The sequence below is a fragment of the Aythya marila genome, assembly GCF_965140915.1.
Source record: "Aythya marila genome assembly, chromosome: Z".
Classification (NCBI taxonomy): Eukaryota; Metazoa; Chordata; class Aves; order Anseriformes; family Anatidae; genus Aythya; species Aythya marila.
Genome location: NC_139080.1, coordinates 79,569,035 through 79,594,753, shown reverse-complemented (window position 1 = coordinate 79,594,753; position 25,719 = coordinate 79,569,035). Strand labels below are relative to the sequence as shown.

At 38.7% G+C, this 25,719-nt stretch overlaps 1 protein-coding gene across 2 annotated transcripts in view; it reads left to right on the top strand.

Annotated features, from left to right (window-relative positions):
- Positions 1 to 25,719, top strand: part of MSH3 (mutS homolog 3) — a 111,083-nt gene that overhangs the window by 25,101 nt on the left and 60,263 nt on the right. For both annotated transcript variants that reach the window (XM_082783532.1, XM_082783531.1), the window contains exons 9-12: positions 11,786 to 11,898; positions 13,245 to 13,359; positions 19,883 to 19,967; positions 20,582 to 20,691. In XM_082783532.1, the coding sequence (XP_082639658.1) occupies positions 11,786 to 11,898; positions 13,245 to 13,359; positions 19,883 to 19,967; positions 20,582 to 20,691 (423 nt within the window). The remainder of the gene's footprint in view (positions 1 to 11,785; positions 11,899 to 13,244; positions 13,360 to 19,882; positions 19,968 to 20,581; positions 20,692 to 25,719) is intronic.

The following is a 25,719-nucleotide window of genomic DNA, read 5'->3' as shown; positions in this document are numbered from 1 at the left end:
GCAACCTCCAGCTGTATCTTCCCTTAAAAAGTATGATAAGGCTTAAAAGGTATAGACCAACTACAAAAGCAAACTCTGTAATAACGTACAGTTTGATTATTGAAGCTTCTTCAAAGCACAGTGGGTTTGATTTGGGGATGGAAATGCTTAGTAGTTTGTTTATGCTCTGTGATTACATCCGTAGTTACAAATGTTGACAGCTGCACGATCTTGTTGCAGCTTATTATTTTTATTTCTGTACTGTTAGAGGAGACTTTAACATGTGAATGTGTCCCGAACATTGATCCTCCAAATAGAGGGGAAAAAGAAGGTAAAGCCTAGTAGACTGAATAGTTATATAATCTATCATGTCCCTTCAGTTGGAGTCAGTTCAAGTGATGCTGTTAGTGGCATGAGAGAAAAATGCAATGTGAATAGCAAGTTATGCATGCCAGAAATGAAAATATAACTTAAAAGACCTTGTGCTACACTCTCAGCAGAAAAAATATGGCTGGATAATGAGCTTAAATAATATTCCCTGTCCGGTTCCATATGAACTTTCCCCACAAAAAATGGGAAAACATATCTCCTTCTCTCCTAGTTACTGGATGGATGACGTTTTCCAAACCAAGATATTTTATTAAAGAGAATTCCTGCATGGAAAATCCCTCTCTTTTTGGAAAAGAGTGTCCACTGCTCAGAGCACTGTTTGAGTTTCTGGGATGTTTGAGAAGGACTTTGTACGAGTAGGTCGTGAGATCATGATGTAGTCACAACCCAATTCTAGAATCATAATTATTCCAGCCTCTGGTCCAGCCTGATGTCATTAGTAGATTGTTATAAACAATAAATTAAATACTCTATGCTCATCTCTTTTGTACAGCCCAGAGGAAACAGTTTGGTAGAACAGTGCTGTAAGGCAAGAAAAGCTATACAGCCAGACTCTATGTTCTTCTTATTTGTGGAGTTAAGCTGCTGATGTTTTATGTTGCCTTTAATAACTTTCACAGTTTTGTATAATCATTGATTTCCTCGAATCCTGGGGAAAAAAAAAAATTACGTCGATGGGATTTCTGGAGGTCATTTTGCTTAACCTCTTGCACAAATGAGGGTTATCTTCAGTTGCACGTAGTTTTGTCCAGTTTGGAAAATCCTCAAGGATGGAAGATCCCCAGGCTGTCTTACCACCTCCTCTGATGTTTAACTGTTTTTTGTGGGGAAGAATTTTTTCATAAAGTCCAAGCAGAGTTTTGAATAAATTGTGACTTGTGACTGTCTGATTTTGTTGTTTCATTGTGCCCCTATGACAAGGGTCTGCTCTAGGCTTTTTTGTATGCCTTTTAGGTAGAAGATGCCCCCTGTGCTTACTCTGTCCTGGAAAACAAAAAAAATAACAACAAAACAAAATGAAGAAGAAAAAACAAAACAACACAACCCAACACTTTCCTTAGTCTGCTGTCATTTGTTGTATTAATTAGCCCACTAATTGTGTTAGAGATACCCCTCTGGATTCCCTCCGGTTTGTTACTGTGTGTCTTGTGATGTGTGACAGGAGGCCCAAACTGGACTCAGTACTCCAGGTACGGTCTTAAGAACATGAAGTGGAGAGGAATAATCCTTTCTCTCAGTCTTATCATACTTGGGCAAATGTGGCCCGGCGTGAGGTTGCCTTCACAATGATTCACAAGAATCATTTGCCTTCTTTGTATTGAAATTATTTTATCCTGGTAAGTTTTCCTGCTTTCTCTTTGCACAAAATTGATACCAACATCCCTTATCTGTGTAGAAAAAGCATGTCTAAGCGACAAGAATAATTAAGGTCTAATTTTAAAGGAAATAGGCAAATGAGCATCAGCAAATACCAGTGGTTATGAAGCTTTGTGCTTCTTTTACTTCTGCTATCTGAATTACAATTAGCATGGTGTAGCCCAGCCATATTGTCCTTCCCGTTGGGTTATGCAGATCTATTTAATATGACTCTGATATGCAGTCTCGTGCTGTATATAAACGCTGTTCTGTTGGTGTGCTTCTCCTCTGCAGCTTGGCTGAATGTATTTCCCACCTTTTTTAAGGATTGGTGATACCTGGAGGAATAGCCACTGAAAAGTTTCAGGTCGGAATATGAATTAGACATTTGTTCTGCGGGTAGTTAAAAGTAATAAATAAATAATAAAAAAAAAGTTGGTTAAGAACATCAAGTCTTGTGGAAAAATACCTGGATAACTTTATCTGAATTGTGAAGACAGATAGTTTGGATGTTTTTTTCCTCCTTCTTTTTGCTATAAATTTTAGAGTAATGTGGTGTTTTACGCAAGGAATTGAAGAATGATTGTAGGTTTTCCTCCTGAGTGCCAGGTTTGACCTGTCAGCATAACTGCAAAACCATAATGTACCTAGCGTCCTTTCAAATGTAAATCAAAGTGAGTTGTTATGGGCTGTATTTTCTTTTCTTCTTCTTTTTTTTTTTTTTTTTTTCTGTTCAATTTCTTTTAAGTTGGTCTGTAATCTTACAGGGCCATGCAAAGTATTAAGAGGATTCAGCCTTTTCTTTTTTTTTCTTTTTTTTTTTTTTTTTTCCTGAAATGGGAGGTTTTCTTCAGGTGCATATTGCTGGGTGACATCTGCCACTTGGAGAACCAGTTAAGTCTCTCCTGACAGGGCATGGCTGAGGAGTGCGTGGGAGAAATGGCAGGCAGTTGTTTGTGCTCTGAACCACGATCTGCACTTTTAGTCAACTGAAAGAAGAAAACTTCCAGTTTCCCCATCGTGTCTCTCCGTTGTATCAGGGCTTCTGCAGCTGTGAACGCCAGGCGATGGATGGATCAGCACGCAGGGTTAGTTACGTGTAGCCGGTTTTGACTGCAGATCGGTTTCCAGATAGGGGTCAGAATATTGCTTTCTGTAATGCAGACGAGGCATAGATAGATTCTTCCTGGAGGCCTTTCAGCTCTTCCATTCCCACATGACATCTGTGTGGAAAGTACAGCCATCTGCTCCCTGGCCTGCTCCCTGCTTCGGGCTGTCCCCGGGGGACCTCCACGTTTTCACTCTTCCTGTAACCCGCCAGTCTCACTCAGCAAAGCAGCCAGGCTGTCGTTTTGTAAGAGTTGCCTTTCGCTTTGCCCTTATCAAGTACGTGCGAGTTCCTTATCAAGGGTTCTGAGCTTCGCTTGCTCAGAGCAGGGCACGGGCAGGTGTGTGCGAGCCAGGCCCCTCCTCGGAGCTGGTAACCTCGATGGCTTCAGCACACTGACGGGTGGAAAATCCGGGTATGGCCTTCCTGCTAGCAGGAGAGATTTGTTTTCTGAGCGTGGTCTGTGTTGCATGTTCAGTGATCCTGGTATATTTCCACAGCAATTCTCATGCTGATTAAAGAAGAGGATTTATGTTTTTGACAGTTCTTGGCAGGTAGAGCTGTGGTAGAAGTGTGGGAGGTTAGTTTAAAATGATTTATAACAGATACATGGACGGACTCTGTCACCATCTCCATTATTTCTTATGTAATTGCTGGAAATAGTGTTTCATAAGCAGATGATGACTTCCATTCAGCTTCACATTTATGCTCTCTAATCTGTGCTAGTCAAATATGCTTTTATCCATAACCTGGGCAAATGCGCAGGTCATAATTCAGCTGCACTCCCCAGAATTGTTGCAAATTCTCTGTATCTGGCATGTTCCACAATATTCAGCACTGATTTGGGTGAAGAAGTGTCTTTAATCCTGTGGAGAAGTTTTAGCTTGAATTTGAGATTCATTCTAGAAACACATTGTCTTGTAGTCATCTGCTTTTAATTCTTGATTATTTTAACAGTGTTACTTTTCCTTTCTTGGACAAACTGCTAAATGTTTTGCATATGTGTGTATAGGTTTCAGATAATTTTGAATGTTTTGAAGGTCAGTGGTACATAATAAATATATTAAACTAGTAATGCCTTAGAGATTTTGCTGGTTCAGACACAGCATAAGGGAAGAGAGATCAGTATAATGTGTGGGAAACTCTGTTAAACATTGAACTGACTTTGCTCAAATTGGATTTGGGCCATTACATTTTGCTGCTAGGGTAAATATGTCTTTGAATAAGTCATATTCTACCAAGTTTTCCTCCATCAGCTTGATCCTAGAATGAGGTTGTAATGCTGAGTTTAATGACAATAGGCAGCGATTTGACACAAGAACAGCAGTTATGACTTTGCTGCAAGATCTGGTAGGTGGGAAATATTTCCAAAAAGATAGGAAGAGAAACAAAGAAAAGTGATTTGGGACAAGGTGATGGTCCAAAATTCACCATACACGTTTGTATTAGAGCTTCAAAACTCATTTTATGTTAAGGTCATTCTGTTGTCTTTTCCTTCGGTCTGCCTGTCCATAATGCTTTGGCATCTGTTAGTTGTAGTTGCTCTCTTCCTGGTGTTTGATTTATTGCTGATGTTACAGAGCACTTGATGTTTTCTTAATTATATAAGGAAAGGTTGTTATACTAGCAGAATATGTGATGCAGAGCTCAGGTTTTCTGCTTCTGTTGTGTGGTGGTGTAGACGTTCTCCGTCAGGTCCCTTTTGGTGTAAAAAGAAAAAGAAAATTTCAATTTTCTTACAATTTTGGGGGAGTTCTGACAGTCAGTTATTACTGCGTTACAGGATAATTTAAAGTAGTATTAATTGGTTGCAGTAGATTTTCTGGGTCAAGTATGAAATTACACTAAGATTCAACAGTGTTTAGAGGTAGGGCATCATATTTGTAAAAGCAAACATTTCAGAATTAATTATACTTGGCTCCTGGGGGGGAAATATATCAGAAACAGATTAGAATGATGATATAAATTCCTGGATCGCATTTCTGGTTTCTTTTCCAAACTTTTGCACGGATGGGACTCTTCATTTTGCCCCTGAGGTTGCTTCTCGAAGTTAAATCGCTTTTCCCGAAGCACTGCTTGTGCCGTGCTTCTCAGAGAACAGCAGATATCTGCATGTTTCCAGTACAGGTCACGTCCTTGAAAATTTTGGCACTTGTCTCCTCGTAGTGGTCTCAGTGAAGGGCAGCTGTAAGTAAAAGCTGTTGTGCTTTTTGTGCTGCAGCATTAGCAGGTACGTGTGCCATCATCCCGTGCTGCTCTTTGTGGGGTGTAGCTCCTGCAGCTGTGGCCGATCCATCCTTTTAAAATTCATTTTGGGCTTGCCCTTACACCCTGCTCCTCGTTTCTGTCAGCTCCTTTGTTACTGCAGTGCCAGAGGCTCGTACGGCCCTGTGAAGTGACCTGATGTTGGCAATGGCCCTGTTTGGGAGGAGGATGGACGACACGACCTGCGGAGGTGCCCCAGTCGGGGCAGTGGGATGCTCAGCTCCGCTCTGCTTGCTGCGGGTGCTGCTGGCACCCAGCGTTAGGAGAACTTATGGGCAGGAGGGGCAGGCAGCAGGTGAGAGGCCCTGAGGGATGAGTGTTCCTGCTGACCAACTGCACACAATGAAACTACTTTTCTGGCCCCAGGGAGGATTGAAGAGCGCTGTGGTACAAGCCTGAGACAACAGCCGGTGCTCCCAAAGCTTGCTGCTGGCAAGCTGGTGCCTCAGAAACAGTGATCAGAGGGAGCTGTTGTGGTCCCTTCACTCACTGTACTTTCACTTCCCTGTTGCTGTGCTGGTTAGCTGGGCTAAGCAAGCAAAAATCTGTTTTTCAGTTTTGTTTTGTTTCTTTGATCCGCACCCTCCCCCATGTGTTTCAAGGCATCTGGGATTTGTTGAACTGTTCCCTGACAGAAAGGCACCACAACACAATCATCTTTCTGAAAGAAACGTGTGCAAGTGCTGATGCTCGAAACTTCCAACCTTAAATTTGTATAACTGATGTCAGAAAATTCAGAGCAGAAATAGTCGCAGACCACTTAAACAGGGCGACAAAATGTGCCCTGCTGTGATGGACTTGCTGCTGTGCAGAAAAGAGAGAGGCAAGCCACAGGGGTCATCCCAAGCTACCACGAGCAATTGATTGGATGTGTCTTCACGTCCTCCTTGCTCACACTTTGATTCAGACAGAGGCATTTTCCATAGTGGGGTGCGATTGTAAGAATATTATTTTGTTAGCGTTAGCGTAGTATGGCAGGTAGTAGGCAGGGTGTTACTATAGTGTGGTTTTGTTTTGTCATTGTGTTGATGTTGTATTGTATTTTTTTAACCTATTTGAAGTCCTGCAAGTAGATTTTTTTTGCTGGTTGGCACGATCACGAATGGAGGATCTGTGGTGCCAGTGGTGACTCTGGGGACAAACCTGCACAGCTGTTTCACGAAGCTGTGTCACCATCAGGCGTGCAGGTGATGGTAAGTTCAACAAGCATGTGGCAGAGGAATCCGGTGTGCTCAGTCCCCTGTTGAGACCACACCTGGGTGCACTACATCCTCCCAGTGTCATGTGCTACGTAACACCTCTAAAATGCAGAGGGGAATATTGCTGGTAGCACGGAGAAAATGCTTTGCTGACTGCGAACAGCAGTTCTGTAAGCTGATACACAACTGCAGAAGGGACTGAAGATCACTTCAAGTAGTGCTAGTCATGGGGTATGAGCTGCTCTCTGTTGTCATTTTGCAAGTAAACAATATATGCTTTGGGTGTTTAATGAACAGAACTCGTACTACGTTAGAAGTTAGAACTTCTTCATGCTCGTTCCCCGTTCTACTTGTGCATGTGTTGTTTATTCGCAGCTACACATGTTGGAGAGAACTCACATTTGTTAGGTAATTTTTCCAGCATGCCAGATTGTTTTGAGTTGGAGTCTAGTTTTCTAACATTCTGTGCAGTCACGTCAGCTTCACAGCAGTGGCAAGTTAACTGGGGTTGTCCTTGTTTCCTTGTCCAAGTGATAACTGGAGTACTGAATGCTACCGTGTGCAGCATCGAGCTCCGCAGAGCTTTGCAGAACACATTCGTCTATTTTGACAGTGAATCCCTGGTACCACACTGAGTATCGTTCTCCAGCCAGTTTTGTGCTCAGTCTGTAGCAAGGGCTTTCATGTAAATCAGGTTTATGAAAAATCGAAATCAGTTATGAGAATGTCATGTGCAATGCTATAAATTAACCTCGCTGTAATCAGCCATGTAGGAAATTGTATGCTTCTTGTCTCTCTGCAGAACCTGTTCCTCTACTGTTGAAGGAAATTAAATTGATTTGATGGGATTTTTGCTTCTCCTTTATAAATCCACCCTGGCTCTTATTAATCTTCTCTTCTTTCCCAGCAGTTCTTGATCTTTTCTATTGGCTTCCAAAACAAGTGTAGTGCATGTCATCCCATTCTTCAGATAGGCAGATGGAAGGAGCCTGGAAAAGATTTGTCTCGTGTCTATGTTGTAGATGTAGTAGCTGCTGGAGCTCAACGGTGTTTGTGCTTTGTCTTGTAGTGCCTAGTTTCGTTCTTACAGAAGGCATAGAGTATCACAGAGTACCTATGGAAAGTGGTCTTTGCTTTTCTGATACTCTGCATCTTTGCCTCTGTACTCAACATCTTTGACAGTGCCTGTCTCCAACTTCTTAAAGCTAGAAGAAACTTTTCTGGAGCTTTTTGGATCCAGGTGCTTTGTTTGGAGATGCTCTGGGGGTTCTGCTCATCTGTAGTTTTGCTAAGGTGACTAGAAGGGAATCAAGACACACACATTAACAAGTGTTGATAATTTGTTGGATTGCAAAAGGTAATCAAGGAGTTTTCCCCAAGTTTGTCCATACGTGTATATATAAATTATATAAGTATGTATTACTGTGTATGTATATGTGTGTATATAATATATATATATGTATTAAAGTGTGTCATTGTTGGTTCCAGGCTTTTCAGCAGCTCCTAGCATTGTAATGGCTTTGGGACAGGATGTTTGAAAAACTGGAGGTTTGTGGGGTGAAGTGTACATACATATAGTGGGATGTAGTGTATGGATAACATGCACATGATAATTATTGTTTGGTTATTACAGGCATCAGTGGTTTATATAATTTTGAGACTGGCAGATGCTCAGAGGAGGTGTCTGTGCTGCCAATCTCCTTGCAGCAGCATTGTCTCCATCTCTGGTATCTGAAGGTTGTTGAGAGCAAATGTGGGAAAGTGCTTTACTGTGGCAGGAGAAAAAAAGCTGTGCTTCTAAAAACGTGTGCAGTCAGTGCCAAAAGAACAGCTGCTTGGAAATGTCATTGAGACTTTGCCAGAGAAGCTACTGGAGCTTCATGCCAAGTTTCACCAAAAAAGGAAGGATGATTGTTCTCCAGCTCTCACAGATCAGTTCAAAGCTACAGCCCCTGAGCTAGAAACAAATTGTATGACAGAGGCAACACAGTGATGAAAAATAGAAGGAATATCATTTCTGCTAAGCACGTTAATAGGAAAAAGCCATTTTGTGTACTTGGATGTTTGAGAGGATTAATGCTTTCAGGTTACCTTGCTCTGCTGTGCAGTGTAGGCATTTCTTCCCGACGGTAACACGCTGGTGATCCCAGCAGAGTGGATTGTGAGAACTGCAGAGAAAACAGCAGCTTTTAAAGTGTATAGGAACATTTAAATAACAGTTATTTGTGCTTAATAAATCTGTGCTTAGCGTCAGTAACAAAAATATCTTACTAAATTTTAGGAGCAGAGATCTGCCTTCTGAAATTCTGTATCATTTATGAACGTGTGTTATGACATGCAGGTATACAAAAAGTGCTGGGTGCCCGCATCCCAGCAGTTAAATACCCCTGAAGTGGAACTGACAGGGCAGGGTGGTAGTTGGAAGGTAAAACTCTGCAATTACTTACTTTTCTCTAGGAAGGCTTCCTGAGCTTTAAGAAAACTTAGTTTTGACGTCTTTGTTTTTGAAGAAGTCTTTACATACTTTTTGCATATTTAGTTTTGAATTGTACAGCAGTAATGAAGTGACTCCCATTTTATTCAGCATGCTGTTGAAAGCTCTGGTCTGTATATACAAGCTCATCCTTACAATATAAATATATATATATATATATATATACACATTTTAAATATCTTGATCCAGATTCTGTACATTAGTTTTGTTTAAGCTGTTCATCATTTTTCCAGCTTCTGCCATTCCTTCAGTCTTCCTCTTAAGATTGTTTTTTCCCCAGATTGAGCGATCTCTTAGTGGTCTCTTTAGTGACTAGCTCCACCAGTGTCATGAGAACATGAGGCTTGTTTCTTTTAAGAAGTGCTAGAAAAGCTATCAATAAAATACTGTATTAGTTTTACAGCACTTCATTGTCAATGCTCTGACAAGAATGATGTTTACAAAAGTTGATGGCAAATTGACTTCTGATGTAAATAGGCATTGGTAGCTGGAGAGATAAAGCATCAACATAAGCATCAACATATCATTCTGGCTATAATCAAGAAAATGGCCTGTGGGTGGGCATGTGGCTAAGTAAAGGACAGACATGAAAACCTTCTGCAGCAAATTTTGTTTTGATACATGCTGATAAAAATTCAGAGTTCTCCATATGTAGAATAGGATTCTAAATCTTCAATTTTTTGGACATTGTCAAGAATATCATATGTATACTTTTAGATAGACAAGATATCAAATATTTGTTTGGCAATACTTGCATCTGGAATAGAAACACTAAAATATGTGTAAGTCTTTAGAAATCACTGAATGGTCTAGTTTTAAAAAGTTTAATGCTTAACAGGTGTTCTTGCAAAATACTGTAGTGAGTTTATTTGCTCTTTTATAAGCAAAATGGATGGATGTGTAAGAGCAGATTGGTCGTGAAAGCTTGAGCAGGTGAAAGATGCAAGGAAGAAAACAGCAGATTGCTACCAGAGGTTGAGAAACATGGACTAATTGTCTTTTACGTAAATCCATTTGCTTTTAAAATGTTTGCATGTTCTGAACAGGGTTGGAGCAGAGGAGAATCCCAGTGGGTCTGAAGAGTGAAAACTTAATTGGATCAGTCAACTAAAACTAAGGCACTTGAAATAAGGAAGGGATCATCTAGGATGTGCTGAGAAAAACCTAAGGCTGCTAGTTTGACATGTGTTATAGGAAAATAACTTTCATGTTTAAGAATTGAGCCTCAGAGATGTATTGATCTTTTCAGAAGAGAATATGTAATGCCGATTTTTTTTTAAATATGTGTGCGTGAAGTTGAAAAGCACTGCAAGAGGGGTATTGATTTATTTCCTTCCTATAACACCTACACATCCCTCTCATTGGCATAATTCCAATGTGCTAGGAGTACTTGGTTAATTCATGTCCCATGGTAATATGAGACTTGTGCTTGGATACTTTGAGTAGGTTTTATATACACCTTTTGCTGGCAGCTTTATACCAGTTGCTTCTTCAGTGCTCAGTCTGGGGATATATAATTATACTCAAAGGTTGCAGGGTTTCTTTTGCATTTTTGTTGTTGTTGTTGTTAGTTTTTGTTTGTTTTTGACCATCACAAATATTAGATGCTGTGTTACTAGCTGTAAAAATTCAGCTAATGTTATGGCATCCAGTTTTAATTTCAGCGAGCAGTTTGTAAGAATAAGCAGTGTAGAAAAGTTGTGTCTCATAAATGTTGCACACACACTTTTCTTGGACTCAGGTGTTGGCATCTCAGATCTCTTGAGCCAGGTACTGAGCAGCTTGGATCTCATGTATGGTGCAATGAATTAAGGTTCTTCCACTGCCTTAATAAGTAGGCTGTGGAAGCAGGGGTCACAAGAAATAGGCTAGATGAATTTCTTACGGGTTCCAAAACTGAATGGAGTCCTCTGCAGGTGTAGTTCTCAATTATTTGCTGTCTGCATGGAAGGATTCATTGAGTAGAGCTCATTTGGCTCAGTGGTGGAACAGTAAGTTTCCTACATTTGTAGATCCTGTTAAGCTGGGAGGAACTGCAGGCATTTTGGGAGGACTAAATTGTTATTTTTAACTCCTTGACAGGCCGGGTGAGTAGCATGACAGAACTGTGGTAATTTCTGTAGTGTAAGATGCTGAATGTTTGCAGCAATGATGACTTTGCAAATATGGGGAAGTGGACAGAATGCAAAGGAACAGTTTTGCAGAAAAGCGAGCTTAACAGACTTCAAGCTGGACAGCAGTCATAAATGTCATGCTAGAAAAAATGAAGTTGTACCAAAGCTGAAGTGCTTTTTGTTGATCCTTTTTCTCAGCTTTGTGCTGAGGAATATGCCAAGTCAGAATTCTGTGTCCATCTTTGGAAGACTTCAAAGATACCAATCAAAAGTAGTGGAGCAAAAGAACAACCGTGGGATGCTGAGAGGCCTAGCATATGTTCTCTGCAAAAAGATTGAACGAAATTGAGTCCTTTAGCACAAGGAAGAGAAGAGTCTTAGATAGTTAGGGAATAAAGCAGAGGAATACTTCTGCTGTGTATAAGGGAAAGTGCAGTAGGTTAATATTGCAGCAAATTGCACAGCAGTGAAGAAAGCCTTTAAAGATAAAGCATAATTAAATATGGTAAAAGATTACATATGAGAATGGCTTAATTGTTTTACCATCATAGGACTTCAAGAACAGATAAAGTAAAAACTTGTTATAACTGATGAGAATATATTTACCTTTTTAAGATAACCTTTTTAATTCTCTTTTGGGCAAGTTTGCTGTTGCTGTCTTGTTGTTGTTTGTTTTTCTTTTGCAGTGGAAAAAGGAAGTTTTAAAACAAAAATAAATCTCAAAATGTTCTCAATCCACCTGAGTAGCTAATCTCATCATTTCTCTACCCATTCTCTTCCTGATATTGGAAAAAGGAAAGAAAGTCCAGCTTTGTAACCTACCTTTGTCCTTTTTGAAAGGAGCAGAAATGTTGAAAGTCAATCTATATTTTGTTTGCAGGTTACGAGATGACAGAATTAGGATAGAAAGAATGGGGAACCACCATTTCGAATATACACATGCTTTCCAACTAATTACAGATTTTTATGCAAAAGAAGTGCCTGATATTACAGGTATGTAATTCAGAATGTCTTTGAAGCATGCATCCCATTAGCTTTTACATAGAGGATGAATACGTGTGGGTGCATCACAGACTTCATGGGCTTGTCTACATCTGGTTTATTTAAATGTTCCTGCCTTGATCCTCCTCTATTAAGGATGAATCTTTGTTGCTCCAGACTTTCTCACTGGTCTCAAAGGCCTGGAATTCTGCAAGGCAAATCTTACTAGCAAAGACCAAGGCCAAAAAGGCATTGAGTTCCTCAGCTTTCTTCCATGTCCTTTGTCACCAGATCCACTTGCCCATTCAGTAGCAGGCCTGTATTTTCCCTTGTCTTACTTCTGCTGCTGATGTACTTGTAGAAGCTCTTGTTGCACTTCATGTATCTTTCCAGTTTCAATCTCAGGTAGGCTCTGGCTTTCCGAAACTGCAAGCTTGAACAGTGTCTCTGTATTCCTCCTGGGTCAACTGTCCCTGCTTCCACCTTTCATTTTCTTACCTTTTATGTTTTTGTCTGGAGCATCTTGTTCATCCATACAGGCCTCCTGCTACTCTTTGCTTCATTTTCTGCACACTGGGACCAGTTCTGAGCTTGGAGGAAGTGATCCTTGAAAACAAATATTATTTACATACAAGTGAATGCAGGGCTAGCATCTCTTTTCTCATGTCTTGAAGAAGTGTGTTTAGATAGATATAAATTCACACATACATTGCAACTGAGGGAAATGATGCATCTGAAATGTTTCTTTAAGTTCTTGTATGTGTTGACACTAAGAACAGAAGAACAGCTTTAAAAATGTCTCTGACAAACCTTCGTTTAAAAAATAAATCCTTTTATATTGAGATATCATGGAGTGAATTTTACTGTTGCATCTGGAACAGGCACTGCGGTAAAGCACTGTCTAGAGACACTGTGATACAAATAGCTGTCTTACCAAGATGGAACCTTATTTGCAAACTTGCTGAGGCAGATAAATCATCAGTACACGTGCCAAGGCCTTTTTATTCCTTTTAACTTGTGCAGATGTTGCCTACAATATTTCAAGATTTCAGAATTCAGTACTTAGTATGTATATTTAGAAATATCTTGTGCCGACAGCTACTCATTTTTGTGAGGAAAAACCTGTGGAGTTGAATGTTTTGAATTTCGTAGTATGTTTGCATTATTGCAGAAGTCTACAATTTTGGGAACCATAAACATTATTTTGGAACCACTTTGTGTTGATCTGTAGATAACATAGAACACTATACACATAATAAAGATTTTTGTTAGATTAAATATTGAAAAATAGATTATACTTTTTCTAAAATGCATTCATGGAAAACAGTAATTTAACATGGAAATTTTTCTTTTTTTAGGTCCTCAAAAACTATCTGTAATACTAAGCTTGGATAAGCCTGTTATTTGTGCTCTGGCAGCAGTAATTGCATACCTCAAGGAATTTAATTTAGAAAAGATGCTTTACAATCCAAGGTAAGTTACCTTTTATAAATTTTCAATTCAAAGCACCAATACCAGGGATATCTTGCAACTTTTAACAGACAACTTCCTTTCAATGAAATGAGCCCACCTGGAGTGATAAACATCATCTTTATAAAATTTAAGCTCTTAATCAGAACTGAAGGAATCAAGTGATTTTGTTTTTCCAAGTGGTGTTTCATGAAGTTCTATATGAAGTATGTTCTTATAGACTTTACTATCATTAATGTAAATGAGCAGCTACTGCAGCCAAGTGTTATTAAAGATGAACAAGGTGCAAAAATAGTAGATACTAGGAGGTAAACTGTACAGTTTGTCAATAAATACCAGCTATCATATCTCAAGCTCAGTTTTACTCTATGAACCAAGGCTTTTTTTGTCAGCTTTTTATGAACTTTCAGTGCCGTAATTTAGTTTTGTGAGATGCTGTTTTATTTTGCCATGGAGGTGTGTAAATCATGTTCCCTCGTTGTAACTTTGGAAGCAGATATAAATGCTAACATTGCAATGTTTAGACAGTACTCAGCAGATCTGTTTAAGTTGGTGAATCCAGTTAACAAGCAAAAAGAAAACAGACAGACAGCACATCCTGGCTCTCTGAAAAATCCCTTGAGTTGGCTTACTGGTATCTAGGAGTAGGGAACCAGTTTTGCAAAAACTTTTTCATAGATCTTTACTATTTGTGCAAGGTTACTAGAAAAACACACAGCCGTGAAAATAAACTTACCTTCCCTTAGGTAGTAACAGCTTGTAGATTTATTAGATATGCTCAAGTGAGTACTCAAAATTATAATAATATACAGGTGGAATCAAAAGAAAATGAAACAATATTGCCACTCAAGCATCTTCTTGTCCTTTTTTTTTTTTTTAATAGAAGTATGAAAGGTTGATATCCAATTTGGCTTAGGTTTGAAAATATCATCAAGGCTTAATAAAGGCTTCATGAAAACAGCTTTCTCTGTCATGGATCCTGTTCAAAATATTCTCTTGGCTGTCTCAGTATGCCTTTGTCCTGTAAATAGCTAGTATTTAAATAAGTAAGCCTGGCTGCAAACTAGGAACTTAGAAATACTTTTTGTTGTCTGTAGCTCATTCACATGTTGCATGATATTCTTAGAATTTCAAGCTGCATTTTGAAGGGTTCCCTACATTATCTTTTTTATTTTAAAATACAATTGCATTAAAAAATGACTGCAGGTATCAGTTTTAAACAATTTTCAAATATTTTCTATAATACTTGGAAATTAAATATAACTGGGCATTCTGGATTTTGGAATGGATTTTCTTCCCTAAGTTGCATTTCTGCTCTTCCCCTCTACAAGTACCATTAAAATGTAAACAGAAACTTTTCTGGGCTTGGAGGTCTAATGAGAAGGCAATTCCTCTGGTGTCTTCTAAGCTTTCTCCCCTGCTTCATCCCCCAAGAAGCACTGTAACCTGTGGTGTCCTAGCACTGTGGTGTTGCTCCCACTCATCTGATGCAATGAACTGTTTGACATCTTGGTAATATGCTATGAAGAAATAAAATACGTTCTTCAAGATAACAGTGTTCCTGTGCTCAGGAGCTTGGATTCTACTGTATTTATTTTAATGCTTTTGCTGCTTGGACTACCCAATACTGACTTCTACTTGATGTTTTTAGTGTGTCATATTTATTGAAATGAGCCAAATATCTTCACATATAGTGAAGTCAGCCAAATGTTGAGCCAGGCTCAACTTAAATACTTTTCTAATGTCAGTGAAATATATAAATGCTGAAAAGGGAGAGGCTTTAAAACAAAGGGTGTCGAGTTTGTGGATTTTCTGTGATTCTGCAGGAAACAGAAGAGAAATAATTTCATTGTACTGTCAAGCAACTTAAAATTCCTAGGAGAATTCAGGTCAGTGAGCATATACTGATGAGTCAGTGAGCATGAAGTCAGAGCTGTGAGATAGTTTTCAGTTTATTGATGTGACACAGATCTGGATGAAAAATACTTATTTGATAGGAAGAATGACAAAAAAAAATTCTTTACACATTTGTACCTTCTTCTGATAAACACCCTAACGCTCTTCTCCCAGTTGAACAGAATTCCATCTGAAACTAATAGTATGATTCCTGAAATATCACGTAAATGATGAGGGATCTTCATTAGTGGGGGGAAATTAATTCTGGTTTAATATTCAGGAGAAGATACGAAATACAGTTTTAAGTTCATAAACAAAACGGTATTTTTATTTTTTAAAGAAAAGTGTTTGTGCCACTGTGGGACCCTACGATTTGGCTAGGCTGCGATGGAACTGCTACATCAAATAAAAGTAGATCGAACAATGAATGAGATAAGCTTTTTTACTGGTATGTTCTAATAACTGCCCGCTAAGACACTGTTACTGGAAAGGTTTTCAAGGACAGCCGAGTAACCAGTTTTGCTTGAAAAATCATCATTTGCATAGCATTTGCTGGGAAATGTGTCTCAGTGCATTGTTGTTTAATGTTCATGCTTTCCAGCATATTGGAAACGGAAGAGAGAGACTGTAATTCTTAGTGTTTGACCAGTGATAGATTAGTTTAAGGAAGTTGGGGAATTGTGGAGAAAACAGCTGTGTTCAGAAGGCAGAGAGTAGCTTTGGGATTGAAGAACTATCAGCAGTGAAGGTAGAAGACAGAGACAGAAGTCAAAAAGAGACAAGCCAGAGACAGAAGCTAATGTGACTATGAGGAAGGTGAAGAAAAGGAAGGAAAGGTGATGAAAAGGAAGGTGTTGAAAGACTTCAACAAGAGGGTAGATGATTTTACTTTATTATAGGAGTGGAAAGGAGTTTGTGCGATGAAATTGAGAGAAGTCAAACTGTAAATGCACTCTGCTTAAAATGGTGGTCTTCCTTGAATTTTCAGGGGAGATGTCATTGAAATTGAAGAAATGGTGTGTATATGGGTTCCATATCTCTTGTGTGTTAATTCCAAAAATAATCACGTCTACGAGACAACGCATAGGTTTATTTCCCACACTCACAATGTGTAAGACTCTGAGAAAGGAGTACTGAAAAGACTTCGGGGTGTTTCAGGGTTAGTTCAGGAGCATGAGGGACTGGAAAAGGAAAAGCCTGTTTTTCAGAGTATCACCCCAAGGAGATACTCTTCATGCGTTACCTCTGGAGATCACAGAAGGGTGGCAGCTCTCTGGAAGTTTGGAGCTTGTATGAATGCTGAGGCTGCATACAAGGAAAGTGGTCTGAGAGCAAACAGCCACCTGGGGAGAGCAAGGCTGCAGGCCCACCCCTTGGGGTGAGTTCCATGGAGAAAAAGACTAATTGAGGCTAAAAATGATGGAGGTTATTTTTATCTGTCCTGCTCCTTCCAGCTTCTCTCATTTCTGTACCTGTACTATGTTCTACATTTCTAAGTTTTGTTTTGTGTTTGTTTGTTCATTTTATTTTGTTAACTGTTTTAGTTGGGAATTTGTGGACTGCTGTTACCTCAGGGAATCAGATCAGAAATTCTAGCCCCGCAGCAGTATTCACTAACAAGTTTAAAAGTCTAGTTAATTAAATAGAGAACATAATCTGGGTTTGAGGTCCTTCATGACTTAGACTGGTAAACGTCTTTCATACTCAAAGCAAATGGCTTTACTCCTTGAAGCTGAACAGGAATTCCTACAGTTCTCGTTCAAATGCATAGGTTTATTCACTCACAGAAGTTTTGAAGACATTGATTCTAGAGGTCTGTAAAAGGTAATTGAGCAAAGAAAATCTGCTGCTTAGTAGGCTTTCAAAACAGTGTCTTGGAGATTTGCTGTGAAGTTATTGGAGATTTGCAAAATTAAAGTAGTTGAAAACTAATGCGTTGAACGACACACATTCACCTAGGCTGTGTTGCTTAGCATGAAATTATATATAATGTCTTCTGTGGCAAGAATAATGAGTAAAGCATAGAAAGTGCCCTTTTCTGTAAGATTCTCAGGATGCAGGATGACCAAGAAGATAAAATTTCACGGGTAACACGCAAACCTCAAAAGTCTGTGGATGTAGTTTACTGTTCTAAAGCAATCATAGTAACCCTTTAATACTCACTGTTAAGTGAGGTTCTACTCTGAAAAACTGTTCTCTGAATAGCAACCTCTTTCTAATAAGCATTCCCTAAAAGTCATATAAATCCTACAAGAAGCTTCCATTTCTGTTTGTTTCCTCTTTTTCATTTTTCTCATCCCAGGCAGCATAATCCTACCTTGGCCTGCTCTTCAGTAGTGGGATAACCAGCTATTTCCATCACTAGTGCTTTGTGCAGTTCAAGTACTTCAGGTAGCTGCAAGTCTGTTCTTTGAAACTCAGGTCACACTGTCACCTGCAGAAGGAACTAATGTGTAGTGCTCCATCTGAAGCGATTTTGAAGAGTCATGTTTGCTGATGCAGAAGATGGCTGATAGCAGCACATTTAGAACTTCTCAGGAGGATTGTGTGACACCCTCACTGTAAAACCAGCACTGGCTTCATATTTGTTTACAACCTCCTTCTCATGTAATTTAATCCCTAAATTCCCTATGAAGAGTCTGCCTTTGTTCACATTTTTATCAAGTTCTGATCCCAAGCTGAAGGAAGATGAGGGGGTGGAAGCAAAACATGTCTTTGCTGTGACATCTGGAATTGTTGGTTGGGCATATTCTGCAGTTGATCTTGGCTATTATTCATGTACTTTAAGCTCTCAGTTACCAGGGTTAATAGCAGGGTTGGAGTAACTCAGATAAAACTCACAGCTGGATAATATAAAACATAGATAATTTTTTTTTTTTAATTTTAAATTGGTTGGAAACAGAAGTGCTGAGGTACTAACAGGCTAACTCCTGTACTTACCCCTGCCATCAGAGTTGTTCCAAAGAGTGTTTATCAATATGGTGATAGGCGCTTTATATATATAACTATACACACACACACACACACACACACACACACACAGAGATAAATAAATAAATAAATATATAAAGACAGGGGAAAACGCAGGTTAGGAAAGCCCTAGATGTAGATTAGGTGCTTTTGGAAGAGTGGGTAGGATTTGGTGTTGATTATGGGGACTGGAAGCCGAGTGGGCATTATTCCGATTTAATTTTTTCTAGCACCACCAGTTGTGACAGAATATCATGAAATTTTGTTTGGTTGCTTTTAATGTTGTGTACTTTTTGGAAGACAGTGCTCCTTTTGTCTCCAGTGTTTTGTTTTTCAGGTCAAGTTTGCCGTTTGCTGCAATAGCATGCTAGAGCAGAATAATGCTGACTGTGAGTTTTTTGAGTCAGCTGTACTTTCCAGCTGTCTATGAATTTATCCTCTCCGATAAATCAACTTTTTTTTTTTTTTTTAAATAATTTTTCAGAAAGTAGTTTTAATTTGACCCATTATTTAAGAATATATTCACTAGCAGGCCCAAACACCTGCAGACAACTTGAATATATACCATTACCCTCTGAATATTTCTGAATTGATTATTTGCTGGAAATTTTAGTGCCTTTTTTTTTTTTTTTTTTTTTTTTAAATAAATATAGTGCAGCTGTGTATGCCTGGCAGAAAAGTTCAAGCACTTAGTGCTCCCCCACAGAATTAAAATGGAGTGTACTCAAAAAATTGTATGAAAATTCAAGAAAGCAATTTTAAATCCTACCCAGCAAGTCATTGTTTTTCAGCTGAGACAATAAAGAGCGTCCTAGATTTTGTGCGAAGTGCAGTCAGCAGTATGATTAACCTAGACAATCATGACTTGATTTGTCAAAAGCATTTAGTGGGGTTCTTGCACTTCACTTCACTATCCCAACTACTACATTTGCATATCTTAGACTGAGATACTTTTCACACCTAATATTACATATCTAATACAGTTATTAATGTTGGTTCTATTCAGTGTTTTGCTTAGCTATACATAACATTTGGGTTGGTCTCTTCCTGTTGTGTTAGGAAAAGTCAAAAAGTTAAGTCATTTTGGTCACAGTTATGTCATATTAGAAAGAAAATGAAATAGTTTAAGTATGTCGTATTTTTCTTTTCTTAAATAATGACACTAACAGGCAGTTTTAAATTGGTAGCAGCAGAAAGAAAAATTAAGAATATGTCTTTTGTTATGCAGTTTTGATGATGAATGGTGTTAAAATCTGTTTTGCTCTCAAAGTATTAATTCTTATTATTATCCCTGCCTCTAATCCCACATTGATCAGAACAGTATGCTAACAAAAGCATGTACTTCCTTAATTTCATAATAGACTGAAGAAGGGGCATTTCCTTAACAATTTAGTGCATTGGGATTAGATAACAGGAAAGCTCGATTTTATTCCAAGCTTTGTTGGAATCATTGTAGGAAGTGAGTCTTCAAATCTTGTTTATCTGAGCAGCAAAACAATAGATGTTATTGGTGTTCAGTTCTCTTATTTATTTGAACAGATTTTATTTTTATTTTTGTTGTGTTTCATATAGCTGATGAGTTCTCTAGTGTGAGGAATTTGACTAACCATTAAATCTGTACCCATATTTGAAATATAACCTCTGAAATTCCTTTCCTCAGCAATTTCAAACGGTTGTCAAGTGAAACTGAATACATGACAATTAATGGGACAACGATGAGAAATCTTGAAATTTTACAGAATCAAGTAAGGAAAAATTGAGTGTTGTTTTTTTTTTTTTTTCAATTTGGAGATTTTCAGAGTTGTTTGACATACTGTTCCCGATAAAGGTAATTAAGTTGATTTGAAAATATCAGCCAGATGTTAAAATTATTTTAAATGGGGTCAGACTGAAGGAGGGTTATATTTTCAGAGGCATAAATGAAAGGTAATCTCTACTGACTTTAAGTATGAGCTAGGAACTTTATTGTGCTTTGTCTAGCAAAGACGTTTCCTGAAGACCTTTCAGAGTTCTTGAAAAAGTGCTATCAAGTGATATAGATGCAGTAGTGTTCTTTTTTTCCTTTTTTCCTTTTTTTTTTTTTTTCCTGTGCTAGTGGTTTATGCACAGACTTAATTTAACATGTTGACTTTATTTGTGTCATTTTCTAAAAACATTTTCTGACTAAAGGAAAAACATACTCAAGTAACTCATGACTGATGGAGATGCTTTATGTAAGATGTTATTCATGAAAAAGATCAGTAAACTAGTGTAGTTGCGATATCTTGAAGTCTGAACAGAATGCTTACATAGTGAAGATTCTTTAAGTACATAACTGATTGCTCAGTTAAAAACAGTTATGCTATTTTTATTATTTTAGACTGATATGAAAACAAAAGGAAGCCTACTCTGGGTCTTGGATCATACTAAAACTTCTTTTGGCCGTCGGAGACTGAAGAAATGGGTAACTCAGCCCCTCATGAAATCCAGGTTAGACATCTTTTTATCTTAGACTATATCCATATTTTAAAATGATGATGAGTATTCTCACTAAGATCTGAGATCCATAGTAGAGTTTATGCAGAAAATGATACAATAGAAGATATGGACATCGTACGTAATGGTTTGAGAGAGTTTTGCCACTCTGGGCACAGAACATCTGAGTAATTCAGCTTAGTAGGTTTGGAGCAAGTTAGAAATTGCTGTGCAGAAATCAGATTGAGTGCCAGTTTAATTCAGTATCTTTTTTCAGACCATGGGTGAGTATTACTGCTGGTGGAAGATACATTATTCCTAAATTTGCTAATTAGTGTTTCATTTGTTTCTTGCCTCAAGCAAGTATTTGCATCCTTAGTGCATTTTATTTGTTCTGAATTAGTGGTGGATGTTTCTGTTATCCCTGTAAACAGTGTGTTGAATATGAAGTGTTTCTTTTTAGTAGTTCTGAAATGTGATGATTGTTTGCTTACTCATGTATTTTAAGATATGCTTTATATTGTAATGCTTTGAAAATGCCTTTTTTTTTTTTTTTTTTTGGTAATACCTATCATCTTGGCTTTACTTTGTCTTGAAATGGACTCTGCCTTTTCTCATTTCTCTTTGTAGGATTTATTGGACTGTTGAACTTGCTACTGCATATAAGTACTGAGTCTTTACATGTGATATTTGTTCACCTGCATTTTAAGTTTTTGGATCTCTTCCTTTGCACATGAATATCCTGAGAGTTATCAGTGTAAAATTAAGTCAGTTGTGTTATTCATCTCAGCTATACTTTACAGAAAATAATTTTAGCTCGGTTAACTAAAATTAAATTTTCCACTGCTTTACTTTTGTTTTTGATTTACTAATATAGTAAACAGGACAGGTTTTAAAGTATTCCAGCACTTCAGCATCTTGCTGCCATGGATAGTTAACAAATGTTTCTGTTGAAGTAAATTTTTTTTGGCTAATTTTTTAATATGCTAAAGCACTATATACACGTATTTCTGAATTATGGCTGCCAATTTTTTTTACTAGACTTTTTGTCAGAATCTCTTGCCAGTAGTTTTTTTTTTTTTTTTTTTTTTTTTAAATAAGTATGTAACTGTTTTTCCCCTACTATTTTGTTGATGTAGAGTATTAGAGACCTGTTTCCTGTGTAGGAGCAATACTGGTTAGATGATATCACACTGCAATTACTGGCAGGGATTTAACATATTGATTACATTTTTTTTTTCCTTTTCACAACAGCTTGTGTAGAATTTACCTACTTGAAAATGGTTTTCAATGTACCCTTCCTAAAGTATTAGACTTTAGGGAAGTTGATTATCTGTCTTGTGTTCACTTTAAAAGCATCTGGATAGAATGTCTGGGCCAATTTGCAGAAATAAATTGAAATAAATTACTTTAATTCTTTTCCAGCCCTATAGGCACCCTACAGCCTTTTGGGAATTGTTTGTAAAGTCGTCAGAGGGGGGAGCCAGAGTACAGGCTCTGGGCTCATGCAGTGGCAGCAGTGAAGATGGGGACCTGTAAAGGAGTGGTTCTAACCACTTTGCTCCCAAATGATTGTGTATGTGATGCAGCAGGTGAAACAGCATTCAACGGTAGTGTAGATAGTCGTTGTCTGGACATAAGACATAGCGCAATGCTTGCTAGGGGACTTCAGGCCTTCTTTCTTAACTAGTAAATTTAAATTCTCCCTTGTCTCAATGCAGAACCAACTTTAGAAGTTCTCAGTTTGGGTCACTCTGCTCTTTGCTACTTGTGGAAAATCAAGACTTTTCCTTTTTCAATCTATTTTTCGCAATATGGGAGGAAGTTATATGGCTACAGTTAACAATGCTTTTTGGTTGATGTGGAAAAAGCTATTTTGTTTCTATGTATTTTTCCCTGTCCTGACTAGAAGTTGTAATTTCAGGTACTTAGTGCATCAGACATTCAGTGGTATTGTTTCCAGTAATGCGCACAAATGCACTTAGACAACATTCTGTAATTGCAATTCACCTGTGCCTCCTGGTGTGTCATTTTCAGCGGAAGCAAGATTTCTATACTACATCTTTTCCAGTCAGTGGGTAGGTGCATTCCCTTGGCATATCAAAAAGTGAGAGGGTGTAATTACAGCTTTATGCCTTGTAGTTGAAAACCACTTGGGATGATGACTAAATTTCCAGTGGAGAAATGCTGTATCAACTTGAGTACAGGTAGAATGTGTACAGAAAGAGTATTTGGGCAAAGTTAAAGGTAACCGTTAGCTCATCGGTGATGTAATGCATTTAAAAGTCTCCAAGTAAAGGCGTGTGCAATTCTGAGGAAATAAAGAACAGAAAAACAAAAGGTATAACCAAGAAAGGTGTAATGTCCTCACTACTCACCTGGTTATACTAGGATGTCAGAGAAAAGAATGTATGAATTATTGAGGACTGATTTTTTTTTTTATTATTACTTTTTGTTTTTTAGGGGGAATTGGAAAAGTCATTGTTTTTTGTAGGAGCTGTATTTGTGTAAATTATGGAAGCATTATCTTGCCTTGCCTATGTTGCCTTTGAAACATAACTCCCATTGAATATCTTTCTCATATAACTTTGAGGGGAGACAAAAGGAAATCGAAAGTTGAGTTGTTTGGAGCATTTTTGATTGAATAAAGCATGCTGTTTCCTGGTAAGGCTGTGGGGTTTTAGCAAGAGAAAGAAAAGTGAAAGCCGAAGAGCTAAGGCATCCATTTCAGAATAGTGTTGTACAAGAACGTGGTCTTCGTGTCTTTGTATGTGCATAACGTTCAAGAGTAATTTCTTTCCTAACACAAAATTAAAGCTGAGAACTACTGAAGTTGATGTGAAGCAGTCATTGCTTTTTCAGTAGCTACAGGAAAAGGAGAAGGATAAGCTTAACACAGGCTTGTGGGTCTGGTTTGCAGTTTTTGTTTCTTCTTTGGTTGTATGTAGTGGATATGTTGTCCCGTGGCTGCGGCATAAACAGCAGTGCCAGGCAGTTGTGGACAGCCTGAAGCCTCATTTCTCTAGTGAGTCTTTCTCAGCCTGTTACATCCATGGATACCCACTTCCACTCTGATTCTTGCCTTTCCCTTTCCTGTTTCCCAAGCTGAGAGTTACAGCTAACGCCAAGCTGCAGCTGTGCTGCTTGCACGGTTGGGAGTCCAAAGACAACAGGTAGCTGTTGAACTGATATTGCATCCTTTTCCTCACTGGGTAGTAGGTGGTCTCTGTGCCTTGCCCAGCTATTGATTCTTCCACAATCTGTAGGAAATTTGCTTCCATGAGATCAAACACACGCCTTCCTCCACCTTGTCAAGGTTAGTTCGAAACTGACAAAGGCGGATAGGTAGCACAATTACATGAAGTTTTATTATGTCCATATTAAATTGACTATAAAGCTGATAGAGCTGTGCTGAGGTACTTAAAGTAGAACTTGAGATAAATGATGGATGTATCATGCAGAGCAATTTATAGCCATTGTAGGAGAACTTGTGTGCAGAGAACTCTGTGGCCTGTATGTATAGAAAGCATTACATAAGAGTCTTTTTTTCTAGCCTATTCCTGGAGAGGTAGAATATCTTAAATATCAGTGGGTGGACATCATGAAGTGGTATTTCTAGTACTGTAGCCAGGGAGAAGGTGGAGACTTTGCTATCTAAATGGAAGATAATCTGGGGAATGCTAGTGTTCCCCTTTGTTGCGAAAGTGCTTAGTTTATGAGTTAGATAAGTATATAGTCCAAAATTTGGAAAGCTTAGTTGGAAGGGCAGCTGACTGAAAGCCATAAAACATTTGTTATGTGTGTGACATGAACACGTTAGTTTGCACAATGCTCTGGCTCTCTCTTTGGGACGGTATCTGCTTTACTTTGAGGAGGGTGCTCATGGTTTGAAGTAGCTTAGACAGGCAGCATGAACCTCGATTATTTAAATTCTACCTTAATATTCTGTTTATGGGACGAAATGTAGAAGTTAGTAAGGTTAATGGTGTGACTGTGGAGAGCAGAGTGCACGAAGCTTACAGCTGAGAAGTCATGCAACTTTTGTGGAAAGCGTGCTCTGGGCTTCGGGGCCAACAAGCTTTGTCCTTGTCAGCCTGTGCTGAAACCCCCTGCCTACACACACGACTTCAGGTGCACGTTTTGGGTACGTGTGTTGCTTCTGGTGTACTGCAAGCCACCAAATACTCTCAGTGTGCCAGAACAAACTTAGATCAAAATTAAAAAGCCTCTTCAAGAAATGTAGTCACAGGAGGAGGGACCAGTGGCTTCGCCAAGCTTTGGGCCTTTGCTGTGACAGAGGCCTCACTGGACAGCAGCGGGCCTGCATGGCGCAGGGCACGGTGCCCATTTCTGTGGGACTGGGAGGGGGCTGCAGACACAGACACCTCTCCCGATGCCCCCAGGCCAACAATTCGAGTCTGGAAGTGCAGAACGAGGGAGTTCAGATGTGATCCTGACCTCGTACCTGGCAACAGAGCCTCTTTTTGCCCGCTCCAGGGGGTGTCAACTAATGCAACGCTTACCGCCTTTCGGGTCCCCCTCACCCCAGCCTGTCCATGTCTTTCACCTGGTTCACGTCTGTGTCTGCAAGACGCACTGCTTGCTAGAACTGATTATAACACTTCTAAGCCCGTGTAGTTTTTCTTGCCTGTGTTTATACGTAATTGGTTTCATACTCATTTGATGCTTTCCTGGTTAAAGCTGATGTTTAAACCTCAAGGAGAGAGGATAAGTGTTTGTATTTAGAGAGCTGCCAAAAACATTTTAAGCTTTGCTTTTCAAGGCTACGTGAACCATATTTTTAATTACCCCTCACAAACAGGATTTTTTTTTTTTTTTCCTGTGATTCCGGTGGCCTTTGTCATACCCTGTTTCTTCTAGTTCTGGATGAGATAATGCTTTTGAGGCTGAATCAAAGCTTTAAAGGATAGTACAAATAATTTCTGTTAGTCTAAATGTGCTTTGCCTGCAAGAGCGAAGAATGACTGTAGCTTTAGCAAATTAGGAACTGCAGATGGTTCCTTATGTCCCTCTACAGAGGAG